The sequence below is a fragment of the Poecilia reticulata genome, chromosome 23, assembly GCF_904066995.2.
Source record: "Poecilia reticulata chromosome 23, P_reticulata-male-v2, whole genome shotgun sequence".
NCBI classification, from domain to species: domain Eukaryota; kingdom Metazoa; phylum Chordata; class Actinopteri; order Cyprinodontiformes; family Poeciliidae; genus Poecilia; species Poecilia reticulata.
In genome coordinates this window covers 17,740,658-17,756,300 of record NC_088852.1, presented here as the reverse complement: position 1 = coordinate 17,756,300, position 15,643 = coordinate 17,740,658, and the positions used below count along the sequence as shown (strand labels likewise).

General features: G+C 39.2%; 1 protein-coding gene across 1 annotated transcript in view; it reads right to left on the bottom strand.

The window, feature by feature from the left end:
• Nucleotides 1-470: 470 nt before the first annotated feature.
• The window catches only part of slc41a2b (solute carrier family 41 member 2b), a 30,117-nt gene continuing 14,944 nt past the window's right edge, over nucleotides 471-15,643 (bottom strand). Inside the window, exons 9-11 of the mRNA XM_017302930.2 lie at nucleotides 11,454-11,585; nucleotides 8,756-8,904; nucleotides 471-3,473 (exon numbers count right to left, since the gene is read on the bottom strand). Of these exons, the coding sequence (XP_017158419.1) occupies nucleotides 3,288-3,473; nucleotides 8,756-8,904; nucleotides 11,454-11,585 (467 nt within the window). The 3' untranslated portion in view covers nucleotides 471-3,287. The remainder of the gene's footprint in view (nucleotides 3,474-8,755; nucleotides 8,905-11,453; nucleotides 11,586-15,643) is intronic.

Sequence of the window (15,643 nt, the reverse complement as noted above, 5' to 3'; positions counted from 1 at the left end):
AACATGTCAAATGAATGATTTAAGTTTGGGCAGATTATATTTGACAGTGGTTTGGATTAGTTACTTTTAATGAGGTTATTTTTCCTTCCCTTTGTTTAGCCTCCATCTTGATGACCTGATTAATCCACGTTTTTAGCTGTTGGACACAACACTCATATCTGACTGTAAAAAAAAAAACTAAAGTGTCTGCCTAGTCATGTTGTCATGGAGACCATCAAAGAGCATACAGCATATCTAGGATCTAATTTAGACAAAGAGAAGAGAAAGCATTTCAAACAACTTCTGGCTCATTATTCATGCTCTCAGCTGCTGCTTGTAGAATTCTCAGGATGCTTCTCTCTTCCAGGACACACACACACGCACACACACACACACACACACACACAAGTCCAAACCATTTGATCATGGAGATCAGAGGCTGGCTGTTGATTAATTACTAAACGTTTGAAGTAAAACACACCCAGAAACGATTCACTTTTCAAATTAGTAACATTTATTTTGAAATATTTAGGTCCATATGAGCTAGAAGAGAGAACAGGATTGCACAGTTGTATTAATCAGTCCAAAATAATAATAATAATAAAAAAGAAAGAAAATCATCATATTTCTCTCCCAATAGTGGGTGTGTCATTTGAAACAAGGTAAAAGCTGTAGAAAGAAACTTGCATTGATAGCAGTGAGAACACCAGGCTAGTGAATCTCTAGAGGCACATGAAGAAGGAGAGGCTCTTCTGAACACAGCGGCTCTCAGACACACCTGCTAAGATGGCTGCCTTCTGTGATGTAATAATAACATGACACCCTGATGAATTGCACAACTAAACTGAAAAAAGAAAGAAAAATGAAATTTGATTAGTAAAAACAACGCATCACAAACCCCCCTCCCAAAAAAAAACACAAAAAAACTGTGAAGCAAAGTGGTGGCAGTGTCATGCTCTTGGGTTACTTTTCTTAAGATGGAACTGGGTTTTTGTGAAGGCAGATGAAATTACAATCCGCTCCAAATCCCATTTGTGTCTGCTAGACGTCTGAAGACGGGTTAGATTTTTCAGCTTCACAGTGAGACCAAGCTGATGAGCAAGACTGCAGATTTAATCCAGCACATTTATCTGATTTTGACAACATGAAAGTCAAATTGTGTCAAAAAATAACGTTGCCATTTCCTTCACATTTTTCCAGCAGTCATTTCAGCAGGCTGTGAAAACTTGAGAGCTGCTGATCATGTTGTAGAAGCCTCATTTCTGCTGCTGCTGTGGCAGCTGTCAGCCAGAATCAGCTCCCTGAAAGAGGTGAGCTCCACTGAAGAGCCTTCAGATGGAACTCACCTGGGAAACGAGAACAGAACACAAAACTGCTGCTAAGTCAGGTTATGCTGAATAGTGACGGCTGTTTGCTGGTATGCAAGTCAACACCGTGGAAACAGCTATGTTACCACCATGGGGGATGCTCATTTGCCCCTTCGCCATTTTGTTTTGACACACACCATTTATCTTCTATAACCTTCTTGAGGTCAACTGTAATAAATATCTTATGTGATTTTGGTTTCACCAGGGTTCATATTTTCACAAAAGCAGCTTAAAGCCAAAAGCGGGTCAAAACAAAAATCAATGGAATGGGGAGCGAACTGATCAATTGGACCCGATTTTCTTAATTTTGGGAGATCAGTTGATACATGAGAAACCGATATTATCCACCTTTGCACAGATCTAAAAATCAGCTACTGTCCATGTTGCTCTGCTGTGACACAGGGTAGACTGAAAGCCCCGCCCACCAGGCAACGGCTGTTGCGACTGTCACTATATTTTAGCAACTTTACAGACAAAAATAATAAATTGGTATAGGCCAAAATCAGAATCAGCTGGTCAGACTTTTTAAAGATCAGTGATCGGCCAGGAAATTACAATCAGTGCATCTCTAGAGCAGCGTTTTTTAGGCACACTGCCCTGCATGGTTTAGGTATTTCCCTGCTTCAACACACATGATTTCAATTGATGGCTGATTAACAAGCCTTTTCTGAACTGCAATCATCTGAATGGGGTGTGTTAAAGCAGGGAAACATCTAAAACATGCGGGGCAGTGTGCCTTGAGGACCAGGGTTGGGAAACACTGATCTAGAGAATAATACGCAATTTGAAAATACAGAAAATTTGAGCATTTTGTACAACTGTGTAGCTGCACTATTCAAAAACACCAACCAACTGAAATGAACTCAGATGATATTAATAAGGATGTGAAGTATAAACTGGCAAAGGGGTGAACTGGCATCCAAACAGAAACTACAGTATTTCCTCTTCCTGCTTAGACACAAAGCAAGAATACACAATTTATTCTTGCTTGACAAAAATAGAATATAGAATATAATTAATGGAATTTAAAGCATAAACAGAAATTTATCGATAAACAGCTTTTTATTTCTTCATTTTCATCAGCTAATTCATCTGATTGCTACATATGCTAATGCTAAATGTTGAGATAATAAATGACATATTTATTCTGAACAGAGCTGTTATTTCACAAGGCATCATGAGAACCTTCAGTAAAAGTACCATCTGTTACCAAAAAGATGTTTGGGGTCACCAACTTCCCTCTTCTGTAAGCAGAAATATTGAACTGCATAATTCTGCTGTTTTTGCAAGTGAGAAAAAATATTCATTCAGCCAGCTGACCAGCAGTTGCTCAGCAACAGGTGGAGGAGGGACTCTTTAAAACATTCATAAACCTTGATGTCAGGACCCATGTGATGAAGGTGGAATGAACCTATGGGAACAGAAGGCTGTGTGTGTGTGTGTGTGTGTGTTTGTGCTAAAACATGCTGAATGGAGGATGTCAGCTGATGTCTGTTCCGGTTTCAGCCGGTTTGGTCACAGTCGCTGCCTTTAAGGTTCTCTCTCTCATTCGGCCGTTGCGGTCTTGGCTTTTCACAGGGAGTTCGTTTTGGGATTACTTGTGCATAAAAAGTTCCCAAAATTTCCAAAATATTTCCAGCTCTTTGATGAGAAGAAGGCCATGTTTTCGTTCTCCTCTCGACAAAACCAGCAAAATAAAACTCAAACGCTTTGGTACAAAAGATGCAGATCAGAATGGCTGCAAAAAACCCAACATAAAATCAGAGTCTTAAGAGTATGAAGCCTTCCACATGTAAGAAAACAAGGCAGAAGAGAAAGTGAGTCTATCCCAACTTGTAGATAAAGTTACTTCCAGAATTTGAAGCGGCCGTGAGAGAACGCACCGGGTTCCATCAGGGCAAGAGGGCGCCAGAGCTGGGTGTTCTAGCTGCGGCGGCCGGCTCAGTCTCCCACATCGCTGTCTTGGTCTCCGATGAGCCACAGGAAGTGGAAGCTGAGCGCCAGCAGCGCTGTGCCCAGCAGGTCCCCCAGAGCCGTCAGGTATGGGATGGAGAAGCTGTCGGGGTCTTTGCCGCTGCGCCACATGGAGTGAACCATCCAGTCTGCTATGCACAGCAGCAGCAGAACCTGCAGGACCAGCATGGACAGACTCACTCACAGGAAACTTCCTGCACATATAAAACTCAGCATTTTCAAAAGACAACAGGTTTTGAAGTGAAATGTTAAGCTTTGAAAGGTTCCTGGCTCTCTGGAGGTACCTAAAGATTAGGGTGGTGGCAGGGAGGCGTTCCAAACTCAAAGGTTTAGAGCTGACAATTAAAAATAAACCTGAAAAATAACAGCAGAAATTCACAAAAAGCTGTTCAGCTACTACAAGAGTTGTAAAGATTTGTGCAATAATTATTAAGAAAGAGTACAGGATTCACAGGATTTCTTACTATGTCTTGGCAGATATAAAAATCTAACTGTTTAGGGAAAAAAAAAAATCAAAGCAGGCTGAATTTAAACTTTCTTGACTAATCTAACCTGAGGTAATTTTATTTGAATAGGTTCTCATTCACACTCGGCTCAGAATGTGATGTGGTGATTGATGAATCTCACTCACACCGGATAATTTGTAAAATCAAGCTTTTGAATTTTAGGAGGATGGATATTGTTCAAGATGGCTGCCTTTTTTAAGCCCTTTGAACTAATTATTGCCTTTGCTTCTGCTAATCATTTAGCAGAAGTCAATATCATGGCGGTTTTCTTTCAAATTGGCCACCATCTTGAATGTTTCAGTGGCTTAAGTTGTTTTTTTTGTTTGGAAAAAAAAAAGCAAGCCCATGGGAACATATGTGCCAAGTTAGTGTCTTTGTACCCGCATACTCAATTATCCGCTACACTGGTAAGAGAGCTCAGGTTTAATAATGAGATCCATAAATTAACTAAAGACAATGTGCATTAAAGTGTTCTCACTTAGAAATTCAACTACACTCCTTCGGTGAGGTTAGGTCAGGACTTTAGCTCCTGTTACTATGGCTGGAAGGAAGAAGTGTTTCAAAATGCAGCCCAGAATAGCACAAACACACAAAACTGAAATAAGAGAGTAAAACCTGGAAGCAAAGTTATGATAATTGTTATTCATGATTCAGGTTTCCAGACCAGGAGGGATGATGGTGACAGAAAAAAGGGAAGTCTATTAAAAGATAAGGGCATGTCTATAAATTAAAAGAAAATGAGCTGTCAAGAGGGTTTGTAGCGGCATAATTATCAAAACAAAACCACATTTCTGTCGGTGATCAACACCGACTCGTAGAAAACATGCAGGGATGATGGTGTCAAACAGCAGGGAGAACTGATTGTAATGATGTATCATCCTCTGTGCGAAAACACAAGAGCTCAGAGCGCTGACAGCCTTTCATGACTTAAAAGATGAAGGTATTTCACTGATCTAATATAAAATACTGCTTAGAAGAATGCCATCCTGCTTTGTTTTGCCCGGTACTCTTTAGAGATGATACGATGAAAGCGTTTTAGAGATGTAACCTCTGTCAGACTAATAAAGAAGTGTGGGCGAGTTAGAAATTTTCAGCAACGTTCCTTTCTTTCTTTTCACAGTGGCTGGAGGTTCTTTCAAACCACCCGGCTTCAGGAAACCATCTCTGCCTTTGTGGAAGCTTCTATAATTACCCTGGTGGCAAGAAAACATAAATACGCAATGAGGGCGGAGATGTAAGAATTGCAGTAATATGTTCCGATTTCTTGGTACCTGTGAGAATACGGGCAGCTGTATTTAGCAAGCCAGTGAATGGTCCTGTCAACCTGTCACAAACGCAGCGATTTCTATTTCAGAGTTGCTCTTTGATTGGAAACCTTCAAAGTTAATCATTTTTGGTTGATAATACGGCTGCACAGTGGCGCAGTTGGTAGAGCTGTTGCCTTGCAGCAAGAAGGTTCTGGGTTCGATTCCCGGCCTGGGGTCTTTCTGCATGGAGTTTGCATGTTCTCCCTGTGCGTTGCGTGGGTTTTCTCTGGGTACTCCGGTTTCCTCCCACAGTCCAAAAACATGACTGTCAAGTTAATTGGCCTCTCCAAATTGCCCCTAGGTGTGAGTGTGTGTGTGCATGGTTGTGTGTCCTGTGTGTCTCTGTGTTGCCCTGCAACAGACTGGCGACCTGTCCAGGGTGTACCCCGCCTCTCGCCCGAAACGTTGGCTGGAGATGGGCACCAGCACCCCTCCCGACCCCACTGAGGGAAAAAGGGTGCAAGAAAATGGATGGATGGTTGATAATAAGCTCATTTAGTAACCGCAGTTCCTCGTTCCTTCCCAACATCACAAGACACCAAGAACCTCAAACCTCTCTGGCTGAAGCAAAGAAACTCCTGACCTCCTGGGGGAAACCTCTCCAAAACGCAGGTGTTCGCCCATATCATATCATATCATATCATATCATATCATATCATATCAATGTGTTGGACTTCCATTTTACTCATCAAACCGCTTCTCCCAGTGTGCCTTGCGCGAGACACCATATTTGTTGGCAAATAAGCTAGCTATGAAGGTAGCGACGTCGCTCCCTGGAGGCTCGCCCACTTTAACGGGGCCACATGTGTATGTGGACCATTTTTTTCAAAGAACTTTTCAAAACCGTCACATTGTTACCTAGAGAACTATGAAAGAAATACTATTTGTATACCCAGTTTTCAAAGTTCCCGGCCGGCAAAACCCTCTGCAGTTTGCCTCTAGAAGCCTCCTGAAACTGTTTCTTCAGTCATCAACGACGCGGTTTTTTCATGGTCTTGCCAGATCCCTGCACTCTGCTTCAACCTGAACGACCGAGCTCAGTGCACAGTAAGAGTTTGTTTTTCTATGTGTCTAGGCTGAAATAAGGGTTTATGTGTTTGTTTAATGCTTCTTGTTGAAAATGTGCTGATTGGATGCCGTGAGATTCTCAAGGTGATTTGTTGCTGTGCTGGTTTAAAGTGTGTGTGAGAAGTTTAGATTCAGAACATAGTTTAATCTAGTGCTGTGAGCATCCATTAGCTTTCACTTTCTTGTTGCCTCAATTGTCCATTGTTGCTTCCCTTTGTTCACACACACCCCACTGAAGACTAAGTGTTTTTGGTTCTGTTCCTGGTTTGGTAAGGGCTTAACAAAACCATGTGTTCTTTGTCCCTTTATTAGCTGAAAACTAAGCAAAACCACATGTTGCTTTGTTCACTTTACACACATTGGCCACCATGGAGAAAATCAGTAGATAGATTATGTATAGGTAGATAGAGCAAGATATTATTTAACGTGTTATGTGATTATGGAAAATTTCAAAATTATAGACAGTGATGTTGGATGAGAAAACCTTCATCCCAACATCTGAAGGAAATCTGAAGTTTGGAGGTGTCTGTATGCTACACTGCTTAGCACTGGGAGGGCCTGCACTCCAATCCTTCTTTCTGGAAAAAGACGAAGTTGAGTTGCTGATCTTCCTAACTACATTCACTGACAGTCAGCAACTTATTGCTCCACTGACTGTAGAAGTGGTGAGAAAATGTGACCTGTGAGATGGGAAAAGTGTTTCAATTGCAGTTTTGTGAAACAAATCCATTTCAATACGACTCCCCACCCCAAAAACAGAACATTATTAGAACTTTAATATTAAAGATATTGAAGCTTTTCCCTTAGAACTGGTTTAATAGAAACATGTGGTTAAAGAAACCAATCTTTCAAAGTAGCTAACAGATGCTGTAAACTGACTCAGTTTAATGGAAAGCCAAAGTTAGCTCAGTGCTGTTTGTTCTGTCAGTCAAACCAACCAGCACCTCATGGATCATTTCTAACTGAACGCTTGGTGTTAATTGAATTACCAGTCACCTTTTTCCCCTGGACACTTTAATTCTGCAGAGCATGCTGCGTTCAGGCTCCTAATGAATGTTGTTATTCTGTCTCTGTCTGCACAAACACACTGATGACAAAGCAGACTAAGCTCTAGAAGCAAGACGTGGTGCATATTTTAGCTTTCTCTCCCCAAACGGTAATAAAGCCATTGCTTTTAAGCAATGCAGACAGATTCTAAGCAGAATTCAGCTTTGGAATTTAATGAGTGAACTGATCAATATTCTGTGTTTAGTTTTTGTAAAGGCTACAATGTCAAACAGGCTGGGTGCAAGCTTCTTTTCAACTTACTCAGCCCCCTCCCCGCCCCTCCCGCTGATGTTCCATCAGTGACTGTGGACCTCAAAGCAGCTCTGCTGGTAATGGAGCCAATTGATTTGTAAAGTCTCCAACTCCTCTGCAGCTTGCATAACATCCTAATGCGCCGTCTCTGCATTAAAGATTCACGGGCACAGCGGGGCAGAGAAAGAGCTGGACACACACACACACGCACACGCACACGCATGCACACAGAGCAGCAAGACTGTTAACATTCCAAACACTACGACAAATCACAGTGAACCTGAATAAGTGAAAGCAGTCATTCATAATTTAATTCTCTCGGCTGGAACTACCCAAAACTCCGAACAGGTCAGACTCCTTCAGCTGGGTGTGAAAGCACAGAACTTCACAGAACACACAGGGGTTAAATGTTTAAAGAGCAGACACACACTCACAGCTCATCTCAGCTGAAGTTGTTCATAACCTCAGGAGAAAACCCATGTTCTGTGTAAAATTCTTTTATAATACACTGTGCTGACCTGTTGAAACCCGTCTATCAACGAGTAGTGGCTGGTTATCAAACCATTTCCTGCTTCCTAATTCTGGTAAGACTGATTTAATGGTCACCTTGAAAATCAACAAGCAGGCAGCAGATAAAGAACTTGTGCGTGTGGTTTGACCCTGGGTTCTCTTCTTGAAAAGAGAAAACAAGAACTGCCTTTTATCACCTTAGGAACGTTGCATATGCAAACGTTTCAGAAAGAGCACAAGAAATTTGACGTTAAATATTAACGTCAAATTTCTTGCAAGTTATTTGATATGTATATATACTGCTAAAAAAAATAAAGGGAACAATTAAACAACACAATATAACTCCAAGTAAATCAAACTTCTGTGAAATCAAACTGTCCACTTAGGAAGCAATTGATTGACAATCAATTTCACCTGCTATTGTGCAAATGGAATAGACAACAGATGGAAATTATTGGCAATTATATTTCATTCATTCAGATCTAGGATGTGTTATTTGAGTGTTCCCTTTATTATTTTTTTGAGCAGTACATACATGTGTGTGTATATATATATATATATATATATATATATATATATACATACATACACACACACTGAAAATAGCACGGTGTGCTTGGAAAAAAAACAAAACAAAACACTCTGCCCCTGTACGGTTTATTTCTGTGGTTATTTCATATTTAGCAACAACAGAATCACACAGAACTACTCCCTGAACTTGTTGCTTTAATGTAGAGATGCTCACCTGCAGCAGAGCAGCAGCCAGGTAGACGGACATGAAGATGGGGGTGAGCGTGGTGTGGCCGCTCTTCATCAGGTGGATGGTGTAGAGGAAGATCAGGTGGCCGGGGAGCACCAGAAGCAGCAGAACCTGAGCTGAGCGATGATTTGCTCCTGAGAAATTACAGGTTGAAGAGAAGGAAGGTTAAGGTTCTACAAATGGGGAAGGACAGCAGAATAATACTGGGAGTCCTGAAGCAAACAGCTAACAGCTACCAGAGAAAGATTCTGCTCTGCACACAGTAACCTCAAGAAGTAACATAGGATTGGTCTCTTTAATAAGGCACAAACACTGCAGGAGTTTTCAGCCACCAGAGACACAAATAAACTTCTGAGCCCTGGAAGAAAATCAGATCTGTGCTCACTCAGAAGAGCTTCATTTCAGATTGTGGGAGGACGCTGGAGCGTCCAGAGAAAGCCCACGCAGTTTCTTTTAACATTTGGACTCTTATCAGTACAAAAAATTAGAATAAAAACACAGAGCTTTCTGTTTGGCTCTGACCATGTTCCTATAGCTAAAATGAAATCTCTGCAGAAGCTGACATTTTTTGTTGTAGACCAAGATTGTTGCAGTCAATCATTCGTAAACTTGTGTGATTCACTAGATGTATTTTAAACAATGCATCAGTTTAGCTTTTTCAGCATAGTCTTAATTTGAAATAACTGTCAAGAGCTGAACTCGTGATACAATAACAGGTGAAGACATCAAAAATCAGGATGAAAAATCAAAACAAAATCTGTGCAACGCAGTGACCTAATGAATGAGAACCAGATCCAGAGCATGATTCTGCCACCACCGTGCTTGACATCACCAACTTGCTGAAGTTGACATTGATGTTACAGCTCTTAGCTGAAACACTCAATAAAACACACCAATGCATTTAAAAGTAAATATTGTATTTAAGTTATGTGCAAACCCATTGCACAAATTAGTAGGTCATTGAAAAGTACATTTATTTTAGGAACTTAATAGTTAAAATACACATATTATTTAGATTAATTACACAGATGGATGTTTGAAAGCTGTTACTTCTTTTAATTATGATTTTCCCCTTACAGCTATTAAAATCGTGACATTTAAACTTACTAATTTAAGTAATTACAATGTACTTAAATTAGTTTGGCAGCAACAATTCTTTGAAATGACTGAGTTTAAAGAAAAAACCCTTGAGGAAAAAAATTGAGACGCAATGATGTTTAGGTCATTTGTTCACGATATAAATATTGAGTATCATACACCCACAAACTTTATTCATACAGAGGAGCCCCATACTGTAGAAAGATTTCATCAATTATAAGACAATCACAAAAAACACTAAACTGCTTATTTTATTTGGATTTTTTTATTATAAAGTTCTACGTTTGAATAAATAATTTGTTTTATTTTAAAGGGAGATTCAATGAGCAAATATCAGGGAAAAGTTCATGTTGAAGGCAAGTCGATGTTCCCAAAGTGTTCTTAAATGTACTGTTTTCACTACATGATCCAATTTCAATTATTCAAAAATGTTAATACTGAACAAAGTAATTTTGATTATAGTTTATTCCTTAAAGCATCTCTAACCATCTACCATTGCTTGACATGAAGATTAAATATGTCCCTGTAAATCTGGATCAAAGCTGCATACTAGGACTGTGTGGATGAAAGCTGAAATTCATTTAATGAATTTAGCCTCAGTCTGTCTTGGACATAATTACTTTTTCTGAGAGTTGGAGTTAGTCTCACATCTTATGAGCAGAATATTAAAGTTTTGTCAGACTTTGTCCTCATCTGTCCTGTGACCCTCCATCTGCAGCTATCCAGCTTTGGCATTATAAACACACTAGCTGTGTTTCTACTACAAACGTGCACAAAACGTTGTCAATATTCCGCTAATGCCAAAAAGCATAAATTTGCAACTGCAGTGTTTCCGTTAAATAAGAAAACACAATTAAAATCACACATGAGTAAGATTGTTCAAGTGATAAGTCATTAAAAAAACACGCTGCGCCATCATCCTCCAACTACTTCCTGTCACCTCCTTCAGGGTTTTGGCCGGTGGCCAACATCTAGCTGTTGATCATATGACTGTGATGAGGAAAAAAATGTTTCCATTGCAGTTTTGCTAAATAAATCAATTTAGATACGGCCAAAAAAAACTCACCTCATCCTAGTGGCATTGTTTTTTAATTGGTGTGTTTCCATATTTATTTAAATAAAGCACAGTTAATGACTGATTTTCAATTTTGGGTAAACAGCTGCAAGACATTGCAGTTTAATTAAAAGGTAAATTCTTTTATTGGGATGTTGATAATGTTAAATGTTGATAAAATGTTCTGAAAGGCTTAGCAACAACAACTTCAAGTCCCTTTCTGCTGCCCACTGCTGAGCACGGTGGTGGCAGCATCATTCTCCTGCTCTGGCTCACTTCTGGTGTTACTAGTATTTTGCAATATTTTGTAGGCCAAACAACATAATGTTGTATGTTCTATCAGACCTTTTAGTAGATAATAGATCGATTAAAGACTTCATCCTGATATTAAATTGAAAAGAAAAATGAAATTATATAGTCAGCTGGTAGAACTGGTTTAAATCTGTGCCAGTTCTAAAGTATAATCTGTACGTTTGCTACAACATCACATGAGAATGAAATGACCTGGATGCAGTTGGTGGCTGGACTGACCTGTGCCACAGAATGTGCGGCAGGGGTAGTAGCAGCCCTTGGCCTCGTCAGGAACTTCTCCCGGAGCGCAGTGGAAATGCAGGTGTGTGGAAATCCTACTGGACTGGATGGCCACCAGGTTTCCTCCAATACCTGCACAAGACGGACAGGTGGGTCATCAACAGCTGAAAACAATAGAACAGTGTAAATGATCTAGAATTTTTTTAAATTACTACTTTCTCTAAGAAAGAGAACATCTCTAAAAAGGTACAGCTAATAAAAAAAGCTTTTTTTTTTTTTGCATGATGTTATGCAATATTTGCATAGCATTTCTGCAACAGAATGTTTGTTTCCATAAAATTTGAAACATACACCCTGCAGTTGAAGAAAATTTAATAATTAGCTTTTAATAGATTTTTTTATTGAAAAAAAGAGGGTAATTCTTTAAAAAGGGAAGGAACTTAGTAAATGTATTAATCTACTATGCTTATAGTTATAGTAGTATAACTAATAGATTTATAAATCTACTGTTCTTGAAGATTCATATGGCTTTTGCAGCTCTACTCAATACCAATTCAGCTGAACTGAAGGCAAAAATGTTTTTTAGTTTTAAAGTTTGCTTGTACCCTGAAATATACCCCATCTCTTGAAATGTAAGAAAAGTTTGAAAAGGTAGCAAAAATATTCTGATTTTTCTTATCACAAGTAAAGGTTTCCCAAAGACCCCTGTTTAAGACTTTGGAAATTAATGCAGGATAATAAACAGTTAAAGTTTGAATAGTCCGTCTATTGTAGCTCTCCTGCTTGTCCAGAAATACACCAAAACACATTTGTTTATGTTTATTATGAACAAGTTGAAGGTTTTATAAACTTTTAATGGCTTTTGGAACTCTGAGTCTAGGCCTTTCAGATCTCTCATTTTTAAAGGATCAACTTTAAGTTAAGTAACCTTTACAGTTAAATCACCTTCACTGATATCAACTGTCTGCAAAACGAGGAATGAACTTCGTGATGGCATTCCACTTCCAACATTTCAACTTTGTACTTTGTACTTTGCAGCTTTATTCACTATATTGACCTCAAGACAGGTTCATTCACAGATAAATGACAGGTCTATTTCTTTAACAATACCAGTTAATAAGAAAGAACATATTAATATTGGAGAAACCTTGCAATTATAGTTTAATTTAAGATTTTGAAGGTGGGTTGCTTCATCATCAATACATCACCCCAAATGTTTATCTGTATTAATCTTAACGCTTTAACAGATCTAATAAGTGATCTTCTCTTAATACCTGATGCTTTATTGCTGAGTGTGAATTTATATAATAATGGAAATGCATGTCAGCCTCTTATCATTTTCAATCTGAATAACACAAAGCACAAAGAAACACTGTAAAATCTTTGAAAAACACCTGAGGAGGAGGAATAAAGTGACTTTCATGAGAGAAAATGATTCAGAACACAAGAAAAGCTTCACCTAAAAAAAAAAAACAAAGCAGAGCAAGAAAGAAAAAGGACAAGATGACAAGCAAAGATTAAAGCCTGAGCTCTGTCTGGGAGGAGTCAGGAGGCCACATACACGTGACACATGACTGAGCAGGATTACTGCTGGTTTCACAGTCACATCAAAGGCTTTCTAACACCTGAAACTATGCATTTATTTGACTAATAAAATAAATGGAACAACAAGAAACGTATCCAGCCACAAAATCATCGAAACCTCCAGCCTGTCAACAACCAACAGGCTTCTGAATGTTTCATTAGCAGCCAGATCTTCCTGGTAACTGAGGAAGAAATGCACCGATCTGCTTTTTCCTCTTCTGATATCAGTAGCTGAGGCTTAGTCTCAGCTGATACGATCTGATACAGAAAAAGAGCAGAACTGACCTAAAACATTCATTTTTCTAAAACAGACATACATTTTCTGAATTACAGATTTATTTGCCAACTCCACACCAGTACAGAACACTTAAATACACCAACAGCTTCACAAGCTGGGTCCAACATGTAAAAACAACTTTCATCTGTGTAGTCAGTGCAGTTAGGAGTAGAACAGACAATGTAAAATAAATGATAAAGAAAGTAAAACTGATAAAAACAATAGTTGACTATTGTAAAAATAAACTGTAACAGACCTTCTTTCAAATGGTTCAGAAAGTGCAATTAGGAATTCTAAATATAATGTAAAATAAATTATAATGCATGATGTCGTTCAGACCACAAAGCATATAATTAAATTGAATAGATCTGTCCTTATGGATTGGGAACATTACCACCAATACGCATTCTAAAAAATTTTTCCACATCGGAACGGATATCAACATCGATATAGATCAGATCAGAGCATCTCTACATTTGGAGTGTTTTATTGGAGAAACTGGTGAAGTCCTGATTACTCAGAACTGCATTTATGATACTGCAAGGAGTTCTTGCAGAAAAATGAAAAGTAATAGATTACTTGACAAAGGGTATAGAAGCAACACTGAGGTGTGATGTAAACCCAGATATTAGGAGGAGCTCCAAGCGCCAACAGCTGGAGAAACAAAGCTACAGTTTGCTCTGGATTCATGTGTGAATAAAATAGCCAGTGGAAACCATAGCAAGGTAAAGTATATAAGTGTTCCAATTTTTCTTTAAATTTTACCACTCAGGAAGAAACACACACCTGTGCTGGTTTGTATGCCACTTGAATATACAGCGCTAAAACCAAACCAGAAACTTATTTGCATCAGATTATGGGTGAGGAATGCGATGGCATCCAGCAGCAGTGTGTGACCATGCTGGTGACCAGCTTGAGGAGGTGTATGGTGCTCCAACCCATTACAGAGGCCCCTGTTTGTTCAGCTGGGTAAATTGTTACCATGTCTTGTTTCTTCTAACTTCATTAATCAACCAATCAGATCCATCTGCAGATGAAGCAGAGCTTCGTTGGTGGGAAGGTTTTTCATGGCCGCCAGCATAATCTTACTGCTTCAACCCACAAATATGTTTTCCTTACAAATGTGGCTTTACTGAAAATGTACTGCCAAATAGTAATGCTACAATAAAGAAGTAATCAGCTAGACGGACTTCCTTTCTTTTTCTGCTGCATTTGCACTGCGGACTCTTTCTGAAAATCTTTTACTTAGAAAAACAACCTAAAATGTTCATTTCTAAAATGATCATGACATTTTTTTCCAACCATATCAGGTAAGAGTCAGACAATCATTTATTTGCTGTGTGTGTTTCTTTTCTTTAGGCCACAGAGTGTTTTAATCAGCAGAAACAAGACTAAACAGCCTCAGGGTTTTTCCTGCGCTTGTCATCAGAATTTTGAAAATGATGGAGATTTAAAAATTTGCTACAACACAAAAACTGATTATATTCCCGAGCAGGCCCCTCCCTGGAGACCTCAGTTGTTTGGCGCAGATACTGTCTCAAAGGAAAGCAGGACAGAAGAAGAATCCTCTCTTTAACTCTCTCTCATTAATGGCACTTAATTAAAAGCTTATCTCTTGTTGTTAAGGTGCCAAAAGAACAGACAAGCACAGCTCCGGCTGCTAGCAACAGGACGTGGAAAAGGTCCAGTTTAAACTAAACAGATACACAGAAAGCAGTCGTCTGCCAGCTCCAGTCTCATTAGGTAAAGTTTCTACAGATTTTTTGAAGCAGGGGTTCACTAAGCAGGGCTGCTTCCCCCATTTTCACATCCACCATCACTCACTGTTCGCTGCACTGCACAAGATAAATGGACTCTGTGTCCCTGGTATCCATCTTGTCTAGAAACTATTTGTCTCCATCTCTGTTCTCGGGGTCAAAGACTGCACTAATTAAAACAAAGGAGGGAGATAAAGGAGACAAACAACAACAGAGCAACTTTCCTCATCTCCTTCACTTTGATGTCAGCTCGTAGGAACGGCTTGTGTGAAATGAATCGATGGAATATGAGAACAGCTTATAAACGAAGGGTTTCATTAAGGCAGCTCCTAAAGAGGAAAACCTATAAAACAGCAGCAGAATTCTGGTTCATTATCACAAACAGCTGGTTCTAATAACTAATAACCAGACGATGATCCAAAACACAGCTCCAAATCTACTCCGGCTTTCACGCAGAGGAACAAGTAAAATGTTCTGCAATGGCCATCCCAGTCACCAGGCCTGAACCTCATTGAACATCTGTGGGATGATTTGAAGTGGTCTGTCCATCAAACATAACTGAATTGGAATCG